General features: G+C 36.3%; 1 protein-coding gene across 3 annotated transcripts in view; it reads right to left on the bottom strand.

The window, feature by feature from the left end:
* ROS1 (ROS proto-oncogene 1, receptor tyrosine kinase) overlaps nt 1-20,052 on the bottom strand; it is a 145,518-nt gene that overhangs the window by 51,805 nt on the left and 73,661 nt on the right. For 2 of the 3 annotated variants that reach the window (XM_032165650.2, XM_058430548.1), the window contains 5 exons: nt 19,096-19,275; nt 5,077-5,279; nt 3,422-3,566; nt 2,420-2,652; nt 2,155-2,331 (listed from right to left, as the gene is read on the bottom strand). In XM_032165650.2, the coding sequence (XP_032021541.1) occupies nt 2,155-2,331; nt 2,420-2,652; nt 3,422-3,566; nt 5,077-5,279; nt 19,096-19,275 (938 nt within the window). The remainder of the gene's footprint in view (nt 1-2,154; nt 2,332-2,419; nt 2,653-3,421; nt 3,567-5,076; nt 5,280-19,095; nt 19,276-20,052) is intronic. The other variant, XM_058430549.1, reaches the window with a different exon arrangement.

Genomic DNA, 20,052 nt, shown 5'->3' on the forward strand with positions numbered 1-20,052 from the left:
TTTAATGGGCTTCCATGAAAAAATTTACCAAACAAAATTATTTGTTTCCTCCCCATTTTAAATATGTTCTTCTTCTATACACTGTTGTGAGTTTCTTATATTATATAGAATTTAAGATCTAGATCAAGCTTGTCCAACTTTCAGCTTGTGGGCCACATGTGGCCCAGGATGACTTTGAATGTAGCCCAACCCAAATTCGTAAGCTTTCTTTAAACATTACGAATTTTTTTAGGGCATTTTGTTTAGCTCATCAGCTATCGTTGATGTTAGTATATTTTACATGTGGCTCAAGACAGCTCTTTCAGTATGGCCCAGGGAAGACAAAAGATTGGACACCCCAGATCTAGATAGAAACTTCACCTTGTGCTCTAGTTCCCTCATTTTTCAGATAAGGAAATTTTGACAGAAATGACAGAGACAAAGTTTATTGTTTTCTTCCTGTTTCCTTTCTAAAACATTACTAATTAAAAAGACAAATATTCCCTTTTATTGCCCACTCCTCAGAGTTTCAGTATGGAGTTACGGTATTATTCCCAGCTGTCCTGTCATTGTGAGGTAGGTTCATGTTATTCAAAAGAGACAGCACTTTCTGACTACATAGCACTCATCAACCCCTGCAGAACCACAGACTTTTACTGTACTCATAGTTAGTATTTGTAGATGGCCACTCATGTACAAATGACTCTATCTTGTATTTGCAGCTTCATGAGTTTCTAAATGGTCTGCCTGGAACCTGTGTTGAGCAAGTGTGAAAACAGAGGAAGTTTAGAAACAAAAAGCACTGCATGAAAGTCATGAGAACTCAACCAGGAGATCTGTCTGCTGTCCTTCTCCCCAAACTTTAAAGAGTGGGATGGATGACTTAATGACTCCTATTCCTTCCACGGACAGCACCCTAATAGGACTGCTGTAGGGAGAAGTCAGCCCTGGGATTTTTCTCTGCCTTGTGACATCTGGCATCTGTCTAGGTCTCCATTTCTGATCAATAAAATGAGAGGCTGCGGTGTCAATTATCTCTGAAGTCTTTTCCCATTTCATTTCTTTGATAATCTTGGAAATGAACTTTACATCCTTCCTCTTGGTTTTAGACTGAACTGCATTAAGTTTACTAAAATAGATGTCATTTTAAAAGGCACTCCTCCAACTTCTCCAATTTAACTGCATTTTTATAAGGTGGCAATTTTTTAAATAGGCAACAAATCATCAGAAACATGCTTAACGGAAAAAGTCCAGTGAAACTATGGCCTTTGAGTTTATCAACTCAATATTCAGTGTTGTTCCACAGTTTTCATAGTTTTTATCTATAAAGTATAAGATCACAAAAATACCTTACATAATAATTTTTAAACATCCTGGGGAATAACTGCATTTTTAAGAAGTAGTGAGGCCATGATTATACTTATTTGCTTTTTGAGTTACGACTGAACAAAACATTTCTAACTAATCTTTAAAAATGTGTACACATACATAGGCCCAGAAATATACAAACATGCACATGCAAATATATAATAGTTAAAATAACAAGTAGCAATTATAAAAACTTAATAATCAATTTTAAGTTTATCACCATAAAAGTCAACGTAGGCTTTCCCCATCAATGAATTAATCAGGTTAATTGATGCCTTAAAATTCAGTGGGTGCTTTATTATTGGTTAAAGCATGAAAAGTTTTGGATAAGGGATCATTTATAGTTTGCAAGCCAACAACAAAACTACTTTAGAATAAGCTGGTTTTATGGTTTACTTCTCTCTTGTTACTGCACAGCCCTTAAATGATGAAAAGAACATTTCTAAACAAGGTTTTCGTTTTTTGTTTCTTCAGCTTTTTCATTTTTTTCATAGGAAACACCAAGTTACTATGGACTTTAAACCAGAGAACCATGCTAACATCTAAACTAAGTAAAATATTATAAAATTAGTACACTATAACTTATATCCTTTTACATAAAGCCTTTTAAAAGCAAATTAATCTCCCTGAGAATTCTTCCCACCAGAAATTAGTCTGGATAACTCACTGCTTCTGCATGCCAAACATAAATCAATGAAAGTTGTGAAATATATTGTTTATTTATACATGAGCATGTTCTAGATGCATGAAAAAGGCCTTTCCAATTTATTCTATATCATAAAATTAAGACTTGCATTAAAAGTCTACCTTCTGTAGTTCAACCCAAAATCTGATGAGGTTAACATTCAATGGAGCCTTCCAATTAAATTGCAAACTAGTGTTCTCTGGAACCAAGGAATAAGGTTTCTCTGGTGTGTTAAACATTTCCACAGTGACAGGATGACTCTCTGTACACCACATTTCCTCAGAGTGGCACGCAAGAACCTTTTGGCAAAAAAGAACAATTGCTTAACCTTTTGAGAGCCTTGCACTTGAGAATGACAATAAAGAGTGCCTAGTAAACTCACTGTACCTTTAACACATAAATATTTCCACCAGACAGTCTAGTAACAAGGAGAGTGAGCCTTCCATTTGGAAATTCACTTTGTCTTAGAGGAGCTTCAGGAATTAGGGCCAGGTGTGAGACTGCCAACTGATAGCGGACTGATTCTCTAGGTCCATTTGGCTTGTGAGATTCTCTCCAAGATATAATGAGGCTGGTGTCTGATTGCACGGTTGTATTAATGAGCTGCACTGCCTCTGGTACTGAAATAAATAGCAAGGAATAATAAAGGATGCTGCAATAGCGCTGAAAGATGGAAAGAAGTAATGGAGTTTGGGTTGAAGAGTAATCATATGGTAAGAACAGAATAAATAACAGATGTCCAGAAAGAAAGTCAGCCTCTTCTATAATCGTAGGTTAACAGACTGCCTAAAAGGCTCCCACTTATTTTTGCCCAGTGACCAAATCATTCTGTGACTCCAGCTCAAGTATATGGCCAATGGGGAATAACCCAATTTGGGTGAGTTTTGTGAATATCATCAGAGACATCTGAAATAAATGTCATCACCTCATAATAATCACCACCTCATCAGTTCTTAGAAAACCTTTTTAGACCTATTTTCTTTAAGGCAATACTGTTGCATAACTTTACACCTCAGGCCTCAGTAAAATTCACATAGAAAAAAGGCTTGGTTTTTCTACAGCTCACCACATGTACAGAAACCTATGAGTATCTGGAAAAATAGTGACACTGTGTGGTGAGACCAAATAATGTGTTTCTTGGTCAAACAATATTGATTTCAATGTTTTACATCCTAGTTGCTTTCTATTTTGATAGAATATTATTAGTCAACTTCAGGGGTTAGAGTAAGGGTCAGGTCAAAGTTTTCTACAAACACATTTTTCTTATTAAACTTACAAAAGCTTACTAAAATTACTCCGCATTCGGATTTTAAAAAATAAACATCGACGTACACATCACATATATCACAATATTCTGCTTGAGAAACCCACACCAAGCCCATAACTTACCTCCATTTTTAGTTTTTCCCCAAATCTCTTTTCCTGGTGGTAAATGTTCCAAAGGATCTGAATAATAATTTTTTACAGCTATCTGTATCATGTATGTTGAAAATGGTTGTAAATCTTCAATAAGAGCTACACTGTCCTGAAATTCCTGTAATTGATTTTTTAAAAATCAATATCTTATTCTTAACATTTTATACAAATTGGTAGAAATTAATCAAAGAGAGAACAAAGTTAAAAGCTCAAAAAAGTTAATTTATTTTAAATTCTGGATTATTAATGGTGATACCACTGTCCAATCTACCCAGACCTGAGTTGTTCAGTATTTCCAAGAATAAATACCAAATGATTGGTAGCCCTCAGCTGGTTTTGTGGCATAAATCATTTCACATGGGAAGTTAAATTCCTAGAAGAGGACACTATTTCATTAACATTGTATTAGAAATTCAGCAAGATGGTAGAAAACATGTGACACATATGTGAATACAATAAAAGATTTTTATATTATCTAATCATTCTTAGAAATAAAGTTTAAGAGAGTAAAAAGACTTTCCTTAGACCAATGGTTCTCAACTTTGTTTATACTTTGCTATCATCTGGGAAGTTTTAAGAAACTACTATGCCTGGGTTCTATTGCCAGAGATTCTCATTGAGTTATCTGGGGTGAAGCCTAGATGCAGAGTGTTTTTTTTTTTTTAAAGCTTCAATGTGCCGCCAAGGTTGAGAACCACTGTCTTAGACCACTGTTAATCAATGGGAAGACAATAAGATAGATTAAATTTAATAACAGACATGTCCAGTGCTGCAAGTCCAATCTTGACCAGCCAAATGATCTAACCTATCTGAAATTACTTATTTTAGAAATGTGTAAAAAGGATTAATTAGACAAAATTAAGGAAGTAATGAAAAATCACATACACTTTATGGGAAAACATATAGTGTTTAACGTCCAACAGTTAGTCAATTTCACCTTTTGAACGGGCTAAATAAAGCCAAGCACAAAGCAAAATATTGGATATATGTGATTCCATCACTAAGACGACTGAAATACTAATGAATACATTTCATCATTCAATGATTGAATGAATAGTGCCAATTCATTCAAGAAATATCTAGTGAATGCCTACACAGTGCCAATAACTGTGCTAGCTGCTAGGCATACAATGATGACTAAAAACAGTATCTCCATAGCAGTATATTTCTCTGCACACAGGAAGCAAAAGACAAAATATAATGTACAATTTTTATATTAGATAAATGCTGTGGAGAAGAGGTATAAGGCAACGTTCTTTCCATCCAGTTCATTTCTTACTCCTCAATCTTCGGTCTGCTCCATAGACCGCAAAAATAAGTCTCTATCATTCTCTCTGAGGATAATTAGATAATCAGGGAGGGGAATAAACCCAATTCTTTCTGGACACTCAGAAAACTGTTACCATGGCAATCCATCAATGGGCAAGAGTTGATATACTTCCTTGAAGCTTAACTTACTCCCAGTCAAGAAAACTAGAACACAATATGTTGGGATGAATCATTAGCTGTAAAAAAGTTGCATACTAGTCCATTTCAGAACATATAGGAAATACTTTACTATGGCTCATAATTTTATATCAAAAAAGAACATCTTGTGAAAAGACAAAGACCACTAGTTCCAACCTTACCAGAATTCTATATTTCAAGTCAGAGCTGTTTTTCCTGTCATTAACTTCTGCATAATAAATCAGGTATGTTGGAGTAGGGCTGGTGATGCCATACCATGTGAGGTTTGTCTTGGCCAGAGGTAATCTGATTGTGAGGCTAGTGTTAGTGGCATTAAGTATAGTTGGTTCCACAGTGTCTGAAGCTAGAGACAGAAACGCTTTATCTAAAATAAGAAGAAACCAAAAGATTAAATATCTATACATATATGTATGAGAGGAAAAGCAGATTTTTAACAAGAATAATATCAAAGGTTAGAAAGAAATTTGTAGAGCATACATAACTTTTGCTTGAAAAGATAAATATGAAAATGATTTGAAATAATGTTCTCTTTGAAGAAACAAAAATGGCTGCAGCTTGATACTGTGTGTAGTATGTGTAGTATGTACTGCTACAGTCTACCCAATGTCCTCTCCTTTTCTTCAAGTTCATATATATCTGATATTGTTCAGGGCAGCATGCTGGGAGGAAAACCTGTTTGTGAAGTTTGATTGCAGCCCAATCATGTGACACGGTCTGGTTAGTCAGATGTGCTTATCACTGTGGCACACCTCTGTCCTTCACCCTCCCCCAACCCAGGAGGCGGACACTATGCAAGAGGGGCGACAGCCATCTTGTGAGAATTGAATAAAGGACTCACTAAGGAAGTTTGGGAAAAGATCAAGTCTAGGTGACTGATGGCATTGTGGAGCTCCCTGGCCACCGCTTACAACCAAACACATTGCACACTGCACAACTCCAGGGAGCCCCAGTCACAGAGACTACAATGGAAATGGTCTGTTCTAGACCAGTGCAATAGCGCAACCATACCGCAGGCTTAAGCCTCGAAAAATCACAGATCTCACTTGCAGCTGAACACAACTTCTTGACCTATTCACTCTCAGTCTTGATGTAAAACATCACCTAAAAATGCAGCATAATTACATAATATGCAAATAACTCCAAATATGATTTTAATATGAAATCTAACAATCTTACACCAGTTATCCAACTCTTTAACTCATTGTGTGTTGCACTGTGCAATCTGGCTCCTGCCCGCATATCCAATCTCTGCTATGCAAAGCCATCCTTCATTCTAACCACAGTACACTATCTACACACTGCAGGACTTCTACCCCTCCAACCCTTCACATAGGTAGTCTCTTCAGGTTGGAATGATCTTCCCCATCTGCCTAACCTTACTTAAGCCTCAGTTCTTGCATCATTTTTCCTGGGAAGCCTTTTCTGCCTTCCTATGCCAGGTGAAGGACATCTTCTCTCTGTCCTCACTCCACTTCACGTGTTCTTCTACCAGTGCACTAGCCACATGTGATTTTGGTTTTGGTTTTCTTTTGCTGCTTTCTTTTCTTCATCTAGCATTAGAATGTAAGTATCTTTGGCTGAGACTGTGCTTGAATTATCTTTGTTCCCCTAGAGCCCCAGGAGGGTGCCTGACATATATTAGGTATTTAGTAAGTGTTGTCGATCCTTATGAATTCATATTAGCCACATATAAAATACATCCTTTGCATTCAGCAAGTAAGAAAATTAGGGGGTAAATGTCTAAGTGACAAATAACTTGATGAAGCCAGCTCCTTCACTTACTAACTTTTTGGTCTTGGGAAGGTTACTCCAGCTCTTCTGTAAACAGAGAAAATGGCCTGCTTTACAGATATTTATATATCACTCTATCCCTAGCACATGGTAAGAACATTAAATAAATGTTAGCTATTACTATCATCATTACTGAGACTAAAATGAAAAATTAGAGAAAATAATGCTGGTCTGGTCTGGGAATTCCAAATATGAATTCCAAAATGCAGGAAAAAATGTTTAAAATTAGAAGTACATCAAAAATCTCCAACAACAGTGTCAAGGGCACTGTGAACCTAAGTTTGAGGACATTTGGAGAGTATAGGGGTTTGGAGATGGATAACCTTACTAAAGTTACTCTCCAGTTCAACCAATATTTATCCAATATATTCAGTTTGTACTGATTTCTGATCTGAACAGAGAATGGGATACACATGTGAGCAATCAGAGCAATTATCTAATTCAAAGGTCATTGGTAATTTTGTCATTCTTTTATTTAACTGATATAATATGACATGTTGAAGTGTCAGAAACATTATTCAGGACAGAAAGACAGGTTTTTCCCTTACTTTTTTTTTTTTTTTTTTAATCCCATACATTTTGAAGATAATTGAATGCATTCAGAAAAAAAGGACCAAGGTAACTTGTAATTGCTTAATTTTCCAGCAGATGGAGGTAAAGTACGCTTAATAATGTACCTAGAAACTAGCAACATAAAATTGACTCATTTTTTAAAGAAAATAATGAGTATTAATCATATTCTTAATGAGTTCCAGTTAAAAAAAAACCTCATGCTACTCTTAGGACTTCATTTTGGAGCATGTTTGTGTATGGGGCTGGGGGGAGGTTATGTGTGCATCTCGTTCAACTTTAGATACTGCATGGACTTCTTTTTTTTTTGGTAAGATTTTATTTTTTAGTGCAGTTTTAGATTCACAGCAAAATTGAGAGGAATGTACCAAGATTTCCCAGATACTCCTTTTCTCCACACATGCATAACTTTCCCCCATTATCAATACCCCTACCAAAGTAGTACATTTGTTACAATCAATGAGCCTACAATGACATCATTATCACCCCAAGTCCATAGTTTACATTAGAGTTCAATTTTGTATTGTACATGTTACAGGTTTGGACAAATGTGTAATGACCTGTATCCACCATTATAGTATCACGTAGAATAGTTCCACTGCCTTCAAAGTCCTCTGTGCTCTGTCTGTTCACCACTTCTTCCCCCAGCCTTCTCGCAACTACTGATCTTATTACTGTCTACATAGTTTTTTACTTTCCCAGAATGTCACATAGTTGATATCAGCCTTCCCCAACTTTGTTCTTCTCCTTCAATACTGTGCTACCTACCTATTCTAGGTCTTTTGCCTCTCCATATAAACTTTAGAATCAGTTTGTTAATATCCGCAAAATAACTTTAGCTGGGATTTTCATTGGAATTTTACTGAATCTATAGATAAGTTGAGAAGAAATGATATCTTGACAATATTGAGTCTTCCTATCTATGAACATGGAATATCTTTACACTTATTTAGTATTTTGATTTCTTTCATCAGAGTTTTATAGTTTTTCTCATATAGATTTTTGTGCATATGCTGTTAGATTTATACCTAAGTATTTCATTTTCTGTGGGTGTTAACGTACATGATACTCTGTGTTTAATTTCAAATTCCACTTGTCCATTGCTGTTATACAGGAAAGTGATTGACTTTTGTATATTAACCTTGTGTCCTGCAAACTTGCTATAATCACTTATGAGTTCCAGGAGTCTTTTTGTCAATTCTTTCAGATTTTCTACATAGATGATCATGTCATCTGTGAACAAAGACAGCATTATTTCTTCATTCCCAATCAATATGCCTTTTCTTGAATTGTTGCATGCTGTGACTTCCACTGCAATGTTGAAAAGAAATTGGGAGAGGGAACATCCTTACCTTGTTTCTGATTTAGTGAGAAAGCCTCTAATTTCTCACTATTAAGTAATGATGTTAACAACAAGTTTTTTATACATGTTCTTTCTCAAGGAATTTACCCCTATTCTTAGTTTGCTGAGGATTTTTCATCACGAATCGGTGTTGAATTTTGTCAAAAGCATTTTCTGCATCTATCAATGTGATCACCTGATTTTTCCTCTTTAGTCTGTTGATGTAGTGGACTACACTAATTGATTTTCAAATGTTGACTCAAACTTGCATAGCTGGGATAAATCCCACTTGACTGTGATACAAAACTATTGTAATATATTGCTCGATTTGATTTGCTAATATTTTGTTCAGGACTTTTGCAATTCTTGCAATATTCAAGAGAGATACTGGTCTAAAATTTTCTTTTCTTGTAATATATTTGACTAGTTTTGGTTTTAGGGTAATTCTGGCCTAGAATAAACTCATTCATTGGCCTAATTGGAAGTAGTCCCTCTGGTTCAATTTTCTGAAAGACATTGTAGAGATGGTACAATTTTCCCATAAATGTTTGGTAGAATGCACCATTCAATCCATCTGGCCCAGGTGCTTTCTATTTCAGAAGGCTATTAATTATTGATTCCATTTATTTAATAGATGTGGACATATTCAAATTGTCTATTTCTTCTTCTGTGAGTTTTGGCATATTGTGTCTTTAAAAGAATTGGTCCATTTCATCTAGGTTATTAAATTTGTGAGCATAGAGTTGTTAATAGTATTCCTTGATTATCCTTTTAATCTCCATGGGTTCTATAGAGATGTCCCCGCCTTCATTTCTACTATTAGCAATTTGCATCCACTGTCTTTTTTTCTTAGTCTGGCTAGAGGCTTATCAATTTTATCTTTTCAAAGAACCAGCTTTTGGTTTCATTGATTTTTCTCTATTGATTTCCTGTTTTCAATTTCATTGATTTCCACTATACTTCTTTTTTATTTTTTTCTTTTGTCTTAGTTTTGTTTCTTCTTCTTATTTGGGACTTAATTTACTCTTCTTTTTCTAGTTTCCTAAGGTAAAAGCTTAAATAATTTTAGATCTTTTTTTTTAATACATGCAGTCAGTGCTGTAAACTTCCCTCTAAGCACTGATTTTACTGATTCCCGTAAGTTTTGACGTTTTGTTTTCATTTTTAGTTCAAAATATTTTTAATTTGAGATTTCTTCTTTTACCCATTTGTTATTTAGAAATATGTTGTTTAATCTCCAAGTGTTCTGAGATTTTCCAGCTATCTTTCAGTTATTGATTTCTAGTTAAATGGCATTGTAGTCTGAGGACAGATATTGTATGATTTCTATTCTTTTAAATTTGTTGAAGTGTATTTTATGGCCTGTCTTCGTGAATGTTCCATGGGAGCTTTAGAAGAATGTTTATTCTGCTGTTGTTGGATAAATTATTAATAGTAGATAGACGTCCATTATAGCCAATTAATTTATGGTGTTACTGAGTTCATCAGTATATCCTTAGTGATTTTTTTTCTGCTGGATTTGCCCATTTCTGATAGACAGATGTCGTGAAGTCTTCAATGGTGATAGTGGCTTCACCTGTTTCTTGCAGTTCTATCAGTTGCTGCCTCATGTATTTTGATGCTCTGTTGTTAGAGACATATGCATTAAGGATTATTATGTCTTCTTGGAGAACTGATCCCTTTATCGTTATGTAATGTCCCGCTTTATCCCTTATAACTTTCCTTGCTCTGAAGTCTGCTGTGTCTGAAATTGTTTCTTCTTTCATTTGATTAGCGATAGCATGATATACTATCTCCATCCCTTTACTTTTGATCTATATGATGTGTCTTTATATTTAAAGTGGGTTTCTTATAGACAATGTATAGTTGAGTCTTGTTTGTTGATCCACTCAAACAGCCTCTGTCTTTTAGTTAGTGTATTTAGACTACTGATGTTCAAAGTGACTACTGATATAGTTAAATTAATATCTACCATATTTGTTATTATTTTTCATTTGTTGCCCTTGTTCTTTGTTCCTACTTTTGTCTTCCACTTTTTCTCTGACTTTTGTGATTTTAATTGAGCATTCTAAATGATTCTATTTTCTCTCCTTTCTTGGGAATCAGTTATACTTTTTTAAAAACATTTTTTAGCGATTTGCCCTTGAATTTGCAATGTATATTTACAACTAATAATTGTAATTACAAGTCCACCTTCAAACAACACTATACCACTTCACAGGTGTGCAGTACCTTATAATAACAAAATAATCCCAAGTCCTCTTTTCTATCCCTTGTGTCACTGCTGTGATTCATTTTGCTTAATATAAATATAAACATACACATATATATATGCACACATACATACATAAGTGGATATAATTGAATATGTTATTGCTATTATTATTTTGAACAAACTATTATCCATTACGTCAATTAAGAAAAAGAAAAACTTTTACTTTACCTTCACTTATTTATTCTCTAATGCTGTTCCTTTCTTTATGTAGATCTGCATTTCTGACCTATATCACTTTTCTTCTTTCTAAAGAACTTCTTTTAACATTTCTTCCAAAGCAGGTCTACTGATAACAAATTCTCTCAATTATTGTCTGAGAATGTCTTTATTGCTCCTTCTCTTTTGAAGGATAATTTCACACGGTATGGAATTCTAGGTTAGTGTTTTTTTCTCTCAACATTTTAAATATTTTACTTTTCTCTGTTCTTACATAGTTTCTGAGGAGAAGTTGGATATAATTCTTATCTTTGTTCCTCTATAGGTAAAGTATTTTTTCCTCTGGCTTCTTTCAGAATTTGTTTCTTTATCTTTGGTTTTCTGCAGTTTGAATATGATAGGCCTAGTGTAGATTCTGGCATTTATCCTTCTGGGTATTCTTTGAGCTTCCCATATCTGTAGTTTGGTATCTGACACTAATTTGGGGAAATTATCAGTCATTATTGTTTCAAATATTTCTTTCAAATATTTCTTCTGTTCCTTTCTCTCTTCTTTTTCTAGTATTCATATTATACCTATCTTACACCTTTTGTAGTTTCCCCACAGTTCTTGAATATTCTGTTCTGGTTTTTTTCCTTTTTTTTCCCCCTTTACAGTTTTGCAGGTTTCTATTGAGATATTTTCAAGCTCAGAGATTCCTTCCTCAGCCACATCCAGTCTACTATTAAGCCCATCAAACATTCTTCATATGTTACAGTGTTTTTATCTCTAGCATTTCTTTTTTTCCTCAAATATCCATATCTTTGCTCACATTGACCATCTGTGCTTGTATACTGACTACTTTATTCATTAGAGCCCCTAGCATATTAATCATGGTTGTTTTAAATTCTCAGTCTGATAATTCTAACATCCCTGCCATACTTAAATCTGATTCTGATAGTTCCTCTGTCTCTTCAATCTGTGTTTTATGCCTTTTAGTATGCCTTGTAATTTTTTCTTGATAGCTGAATATGCTGTACTGGGTGAAAGCAACTGCTGTAAATGGGCCTTTAGTAATGTGGTGGGAAGGTGTAGGGGGACGGGAGGCATTTTATAGTCTTAGATTAGATCTCAGTCTTCAAGTGGGTTTTTGCTTTGCTTTTCGACTGTGAACTTCACAGGTTCTTTTCAGTCCCCCACCCCACTTAGGTGGGACATGATGGCTGGAGTGGGCTGGGGTTGGGCACTTCTCTTTGCCCAGGTCAATTAAGCTCTGATAAACCCGAGCAGGTCCAGCTGTGGTTAGTGTATCTTGAATGCAGACCTTGTTAAGAAAAACAGAATGCTCTGGTGCCTTTCAAAATTTTTCCTTTTCCCTTCTCTCCATGGGAAGCACAAGGAGATTTTCTAAGAAAAAACCCAGTTAAAGCTCCTGGAGGTAAAACTTACAAAAGTGTGAAGCACCCCTATGACTGGATGCCTCTCAACTTTCTAACTCTCAGAGTTACCCACACCGAGCCTCAAGCAATTCATCAATTACAGTTTAGATTTTTCTACCGCTAACACTGCTTTCCAAAAAGATTTCAGCTCATGTGTTTTTGCTCTGGTAAATTGTAATTCTCTGTATTTACCAATCTGTCTTTCCAACTGGGGACAGCAGTTTGCTCTGTGACCTCACTTCTCTTGTGGATCCAAGAAAAGCTGTTAAATTTTCAGTTTGCTCAGCCTTTTACTTGTTTTTGGGTGGAGTGGCAATTTCTAAGCTTCTGGGCCAGAAACCAGAAGCCACATGAACTTTTAAAATCTCTTAAATTTCTCAAAGTGAAAAATAAATTATTTTACAAAAATACAAAGTAGGCTTTATTTATAAATTTTAACATTTTTCAATTCACATATTTTATAACTGAAAACATTTAAACAAAGGCAGTTTATGTCATTCATATCTGTCCCTCTCCAGAGGAGAGTTATACTTAATTTAGAATGATATTTGTACCTCAGTAGCAAAGAGAGCCTTGACAAAATACCAATCAGGCCATGCAATACTGTTTTTTTGTTTGTTGTTTCTGTTTTTGTTTTTGTTTTGAGACAAGTCTTGCTCAGTCACCCAGGCTGGAGTGCAAGGTCTGCATTCAAGATACACTAACCACAGCTCACTGCAAGCTCCGCCTCCCGGGTTCACGCCATTCTCCTGCCTCAGCCTCCGGAGTAGCTGGGACTACAGGTGCCTGCCACTACGCCCGGCTAATTTTTTTGGCAATACTGTTTTTGTTTTTGTTTGTATGGTTTTTAGATTTCTTTTTTTTATTATTATTATACTTTAAGTTTTAGGGTACATGTACACAATGTGCAGGTTTGTTACATATGTATCCATGCGCCATGTTGGTGTGCTGCACCCACTAACTCGTCATTTAGCATTAGGTATATCACCTAATGCTGTCCCTCCCCCCTCCCCCCACCCCACAACAGTCCCCAGAGTGTGATGTTCCCCTTCCTGTGTCCATGTGTTCTCATTGTTCAATTCCCACCTATGAGTGAGAACATGCGGTGTTTGGTTTTTTGTCCTTGCGATAGTTTACTGGGAATGATGGTTTCCAGTTTCATCCATGTCCCTACAAAGGACATGAACTCATCATTTTTTATGGCTGCATAGTATTCCATGGTGTATATGTGCCACATTTTCTTAATCCAGTCTATCGTTGTTGGACATTTGGGTTGGTCCCAAGTCTTTGCTATTGTGAATAGTGCCACAATAAACATATGTGTGCATGTGTCTTTATAGCAGCATGATTTATAGTCCTTTGGGTATATACCCAGTAATGGGATGGCTGGGTCAGATGGTATTTCTAGTTCTAGATCCTGAGGAATCGCCACACTGACTTCCACAATGGTTGAACTAGTTTACAGTCCCACCAACAGTGTAAAAGTGTTCCTATTTCTCCACATCCTCTCCAGCACCTGTTGTTTCCTGACTTTTTAATGATGGCCATTCTAACTGGTGTGAGATGGTATCTCATTGTGGTTTTGATTTGCATTTCTCTGATGGCCAGTGATGATGAGCATTTTTTCATGTGTTTTTTGGCTGCATAAATGTCTTCTTTTGAGAAGTGTCTGTTCATATCCTCTGCCCACTTTTTGATGGGGTTGTTTGTTTTTTCTTGTAAATTTATTTGAGTTCATTGTAGATTCTGGATATAAGCCCTTTGTCAGATAAGTAGGTTGTGAAAATTTTCTCCCATTTTGTAGGTTGCTTGTTCACTCTGATGGTAGTTTCTTTTGCTGTGCAGAAGCTCTTTAGTTTAATTAGATCCCATTTGTCAATTTTGGCTTTTGTTGCCATTGCTTTTGATGTTTTAGACATGAGGTCCTTGCCCATGCCTATGTCCTGAATGGTATTGCCTAGGTTTTCTTCTAGGGTTTTTATGGTTTTAGGTCTAACATGTAAGTCTTTAATCCATCTTGAATTAATTTTTGTATAAGATGTAAGGAAGGGATCCAGTTTCAACTTTCTACATATGACTAGCCAGTTTTCCCAGCACCATTTATTAAATAGGGAATCCTTTCCTCATTGCTTGTTTTTGTCAGGTTTGTCAAAGATCAGATAGTTGTAGATATGTGGCATTATTTCTGAGGGCTCTGTTCTGTTCCATTGATCTATGTCTCTGTTTTGGTACCAGTACCATGCTGTTTTGGTTACTGTAGCCTTGTAATATAGTTTGAAGTCAGGTAGCGTGATGCCTCCTGCTTTGTTCTTTTGGCTTAGGACTGACTTGGTGATGCGGGCTCTTTTTTGGTTCCATATGAACTTTAAAGTAGTTTTTTCCAATTCTGTGAAGAAAGTCATTGGTAGCTTGATGGGGATGGCATTGAATCTATAAATTAACTTGGGCAGTATGGCCATTTTCACGATACTGATTCTTCCAACCCATGAGCATGGAATGTTCTTCCATTTATTTGCATCCTCTTTTATTTCATTGAGCAGTGGTTTGTAGTTCTCCTTGAAGAGGTCCTTCACATCCCTTGTAAGTTGGATTCCTAGGTATTTTATTCTCTTTGAAGCAATTGTGAATGGGAGTTCACTCATGATTTGGCTCTCTGTTTGTCTGTTATTGTTGCACAAGAATGCTTGTGATTTTTGTACATTGATTTTGTATCCTGAGACTTTGCTGAAATTGCTTATCAGCTTGAGGAGATTTTGGGCTGAGACAATGGGGTTTTCCAGATACACAATCATGTCATCTGCAAACAGGGACAGTTTGACTTCCTCTTTTCCTAATTGAATACCCTTTATTTCCTTCTCCTGCCTGATTGCCCTGGCCAGAACTTCCAACACTATGTTGAATAGGAGTGGTGAGAGAGGGCATCCCTGTCTTGTGCCAGTTTTCAAAGGGAATGCTTCCAGTTCTTGCCCATTCAGTATGATATTGGCTGTGGGTTTGTCATAGATAGCTCTTATTATTTTGAGATACGTCCCATCAATACCTAATTTATAGAGAGTTTTTAGCATGCAGGGTTGTTGAATTTTGTCAAAGGCCTTTTCTGCATCTATTGAGATAATCATGTGGTTTTTGTCTTTGGTTCTGTTTATATGCTGGATTACATTTATTGATTTGCGTATGTTGAACCAGCCTTGCATCCCAGGGATGAAGCCCACTTGATCATGGTGGATAAGCTTTGTGATGTGCTGCTGGATTCGGTTTGCCAGTATTTTACTGAGGATTTTTGCATCAATGTTCATCAAGGATATTGGTCTGAAATTCTCTTTTTGGTTGTGTCTCTGCCAGGCTTTGGTATCAGGATGATGCTGGCCTCATAAAATGTGTTAGGGAGGATTCCCTCTTTTTCTATCGATTGGAATAGTTTCAGAAGGAATGGTACCAGTTCCTCCTTGTACCTCTGGTAGAATTTGGCTGTGAATCCATCAGGTCCTGGACTCTTTTTGGTTGGTAAGCTATTGATTATTGCCACAATTTCAAAGCCTGTTATTGGTCTATTCGGAGATTCAACTTCTTCCTGTTTAGTCTTGGGAGGGTGTATTTGTCGAGGAATTTATCCATTTCTGCTAGATTTTCTAGTTTATTTGCGTAGAGGTGTTTGTAGTATTTTCTGATGGTAGATTGTATTTCTGTGGGATCGATGGTGATATCCCCTTTATCATTTTTTATTGCGTCTATTTGATTCTTCTCTCTTTTCTTCTTTATTAGTCTTGCTAGCGGTCTATCAATTTTGTTGATCTTTTCAAAAAACCAGCTCCTGGATTCATTAATTTTTTGAAGGGTTTTTTGTGTCTCTCTTTCCTTCAGTTCTGCTCTGATTTTAGTTATTTCTTGCCTTCTGCTAGCTTTTGAATGTGTTTGCTCTTGCTTTTCTAGTTCTTTTAATTGTGATGTTAGGGTGTCAATTTTGGATCTTTCCTGCTTTCTCCTGTGGGCATTTAGTGCTATAAATTTCCCTCTACACACTGCTTTGAATGTGTCCCAGAGATTCTGAAAGGAACGCAGTTCCTCCCCAGCAACGGAACAAAGCTGGACGGAGAATGACTTTGACAAATTGAGAGAAGAAGGCTTCAGACAATCTAACTACTCCGAGCTACAGGAGGAAATTCAAACCAATGGCAAAGAAGTTAAAAACTTTGAAAAAAAATTAGATGAATGTTTAACTAAAATAACCAACGCAGAGAAGTGCTTAAAGGAGCTGATGGAGCTGAAAGCCAAGTTTCAAGAACTACATGAAGACTGCAGAAGCCTCAATAGCCAATGGGATCAACTGGAAGAAAGGGTATCAGTGATGGAAGAGGAAATGAATGAAATGAAGCGAGCAGGGAAGTTTAAAGAAAAAAGAATAAAAAGAAACAAGCAAAGCCTCCAAGAAATATGGTACAATGTGAAAAGACCAAACCTACATCTGATCGGTGTACCTGAAAGTGACGGGGAGAATGGAACCAAGCTGGAAAACACTCTGCAAGATATTATCCAGGAGAACTTCCCCAATCTAGCAAGGCAGGGCAACATTCAGATTCAGGAAATACAGAGAACGCCACAAAGATACTCCTCGAGAAGAGCAACTCCAAGACACATAATTGTCAGATTCACCAAAGTTGAAATGAAGGAAAAAATGTTAAGGGTGGCGAGAGGGAAAGGTCAGGTTACCCACAAAGGGAAGCCCATCAGACTAACAGCTGATCTCTCGGCAGAAACTCTACAAGCCAGAAGAGAGTGGGGGCCAATATTCAACATTCTTAAAGAAAAGAATTTTCAACCTAAAATCTCATATCCAGCCAAACTAAAATTCATAAGTGAAGGAGAAATAAAATACTTTACAGACAAGCAAATGCTGAGTGATCTTGTCACCATCAGGCCTGCCCTAAAAGAGCTCCTGAAGGAGGCACTAAACATGGAAAGGAACAACCAGTACCAGCCACTGCAAAAACATGCCAAATTGCAAAGACCATCGAGGCTAGGAAGAAACTGCATCAATTAACAAGCAAAATAACCAGCTAACATCATAATGACAGGATCAAATTCACACATAACAATATTAACTTTAAATGTAAATGGGCTAAATGCTCCAATTAAAAGACACAGACTGGCAAATTGGATAAGGAGTCAAGACCCAACAGTGTGCTGTATTCAGGAAACCCATCTCACATGCAGAGACACACATAGACTCAAAATAAAGGGATGGAGGAAGATCTACGAAGCAAATGGAAAACACAAAAAGGCAGGGGTTGCAATCCTAGTCTCTGATAAAATAGACTTTAAACCAACAAAAATCAAAAGAGACAAAGAAGGCCATTACATAATGGTAAAGAGATCAATTCAACAAGAAGAGCTAACTATCCTAAATATATATGCATCCAATACAGGAGCACCCAGATTCATAAAGCAAGTCCTGAGTGACCTACAAAGAGACTTAGACTCCCACACAATAATAATGGGAGATTTTAACACCCCACTGTCAACATTAGACAGATCAACAAGACAGAAAGTTAACAAGGATACCCAGGAATTGAACTCAGCTCTGCACCAAGTGGACCTAATAGACATCTACAGAACTCTCCACGCCAAATCAACAGAATATACATTTTTTTCAGCACCACACCACACCTATTCCAAAATTGACCACATAGTTGGAAGTAAAGCTCTCCTCAGCAAATGTAAAAGAACAGAAATTATAACAAACTGTCTCTCAGACCACAGTGCAATCAAACTAGAACTCAGGATTAAGAAACTCACTCAAAACCGCTCAACTACATGGAAACTGAACAACCTGCTCCTGAATGACTACTGGGTACATAACGAAATGAAGGCAGAAATAAAGATGTTCTTTGAAACCAACGAGAACAAAGATACAACATACCAGAATCTCTGGTTTTTAGATTTCAACAATGTTTTATTATGACTGTCAGTAGAAAATATATAGTCAGTTCTGCTATAACATGATACACGCCTTTCTAGGAATCATTGCAGTATACAAATCACAAAATAAAATTCAGTTTATGGGAAAAGTAGGATGAGGGGCATAACACTAAAAACTTCATCAGTGACTTTTTTAAAAAAAGATAAAAACTTAACAAAAATGGTAGCACAGGCTTACTCATGTTAAATGGTACTACATATTATAATAGTATATATTAATAGTTAATGATTTAATACCTAATACTGCATACTGCATAATAACAGAAGTATGACCCGTTACTTGAAAACAAGGTTGTATGCAATGCGTTTTGACACCACTGGGAGGCCTAAAATATCAGCAAGGGAGAAATAAAAGAAAGAAGAGAAATTATGGGATTGAGAAGAGAAAGAGGACAGGCAGAGAGAACAACAGGACACAGGTTTCCCATCTCTGAAGTTGCCCACCACACCCCAAGCTGTGTTTACACATAGAAGTAATTTGTGATCCAGGGCAAACAGCAATCACAGTGCACACTAGAGACTGGTAGAGTTTGGAGCAAGGATGAGAGCACAACAAAGGGGCTAAAGGGACAGCCTTGGAGAATGAGACATTATGAGATTTTTCCCACCCTAAATTGGGAGAACAAGCTGATTACGAATGTGACTTTATTACCTGGAAAAGGCTGCATGACTGAACTGTAAGCCACAATATGCCTACTCCTTAGGGCCTTCACCTGGGAGATGATGGCCCCATTTCCTTTCTTTGCTTGATAAATCTGTGTGCTGTCATTTGCTGTGATGATCCAGTATATAAAATCTCCATCCACAGTTAAGCTAACAAGGGTTTTTCCTGCTGTTAAAAACATAAGGAATATAAAGAACAAAATTAATATCTTACATTTTTTACTCTAAACAATATACGAAATTCTTTTTCTATAATTGCTAAATTTTGAATCTATTATTTCAACATTAAAAAATACCTTTATTTTATGTCATTTGACTAAAGGTTTTAGAGATGTCCTCTCATTTTAGCACCATGTCAAGCCAATCAGGTAACTACTATTATTACTAACCTCATTTTGTGGAAAGGCAAACTGAAGTTTAAAGAAGTTAAATAATCTGCTCAAGGCCACCAAAGGGCAGACCCAGGATTTAAAACCCACCTATGTGAATCAAAATCAAATAATGCCAACCTGAGGGAAGTATTAAATGATAGGCATAGGGCTCAGTGCCTTTCTCAATATTTTTATCAATGGTTTGGAATGAATGCATAGTAAACATATTTATCAACTTTGCAGATAATAAATGATTATCACCGTCACTAGCAGGTTCAGTTACAGCCTTGAAATTCAAAAATATCACAACAGAATCAGGGAATTGATTCCAATTACAAATGTAAAATCCTAAATTTAAGTTTCATATCAATTCTGTAAATGAACAAATGAAAGGGATCTGGCTTAATAATAACGAATGTGGAAAAGACTATGGTCTTTCAATGGCAGGTATCCTAAAGATCTGATTCCACTTTTGGCTACAACAAAAAGAAGACCTTCATAGTCAGAGTCTCCCTTCACCGACAAGAACACATTGAGAGTACAGTGTCTTTATGGGGGCAATATTTAAGAGAATA

This window comes from Hylobates moloch, unplaced genomic scaffold (genome assembly GCF_009828535.3).
Source record: "Hylobates moloch isolate HMO894 unplaced genomic scaffold, HMol_V3 SCAFFOLD_2, whole genome shotgun sequence".
NCBI lineage: Eukaryota > Metazoa > Chordata > Mammalia > Primates > Hylobatidae > Hylobates > Hylobates moloch.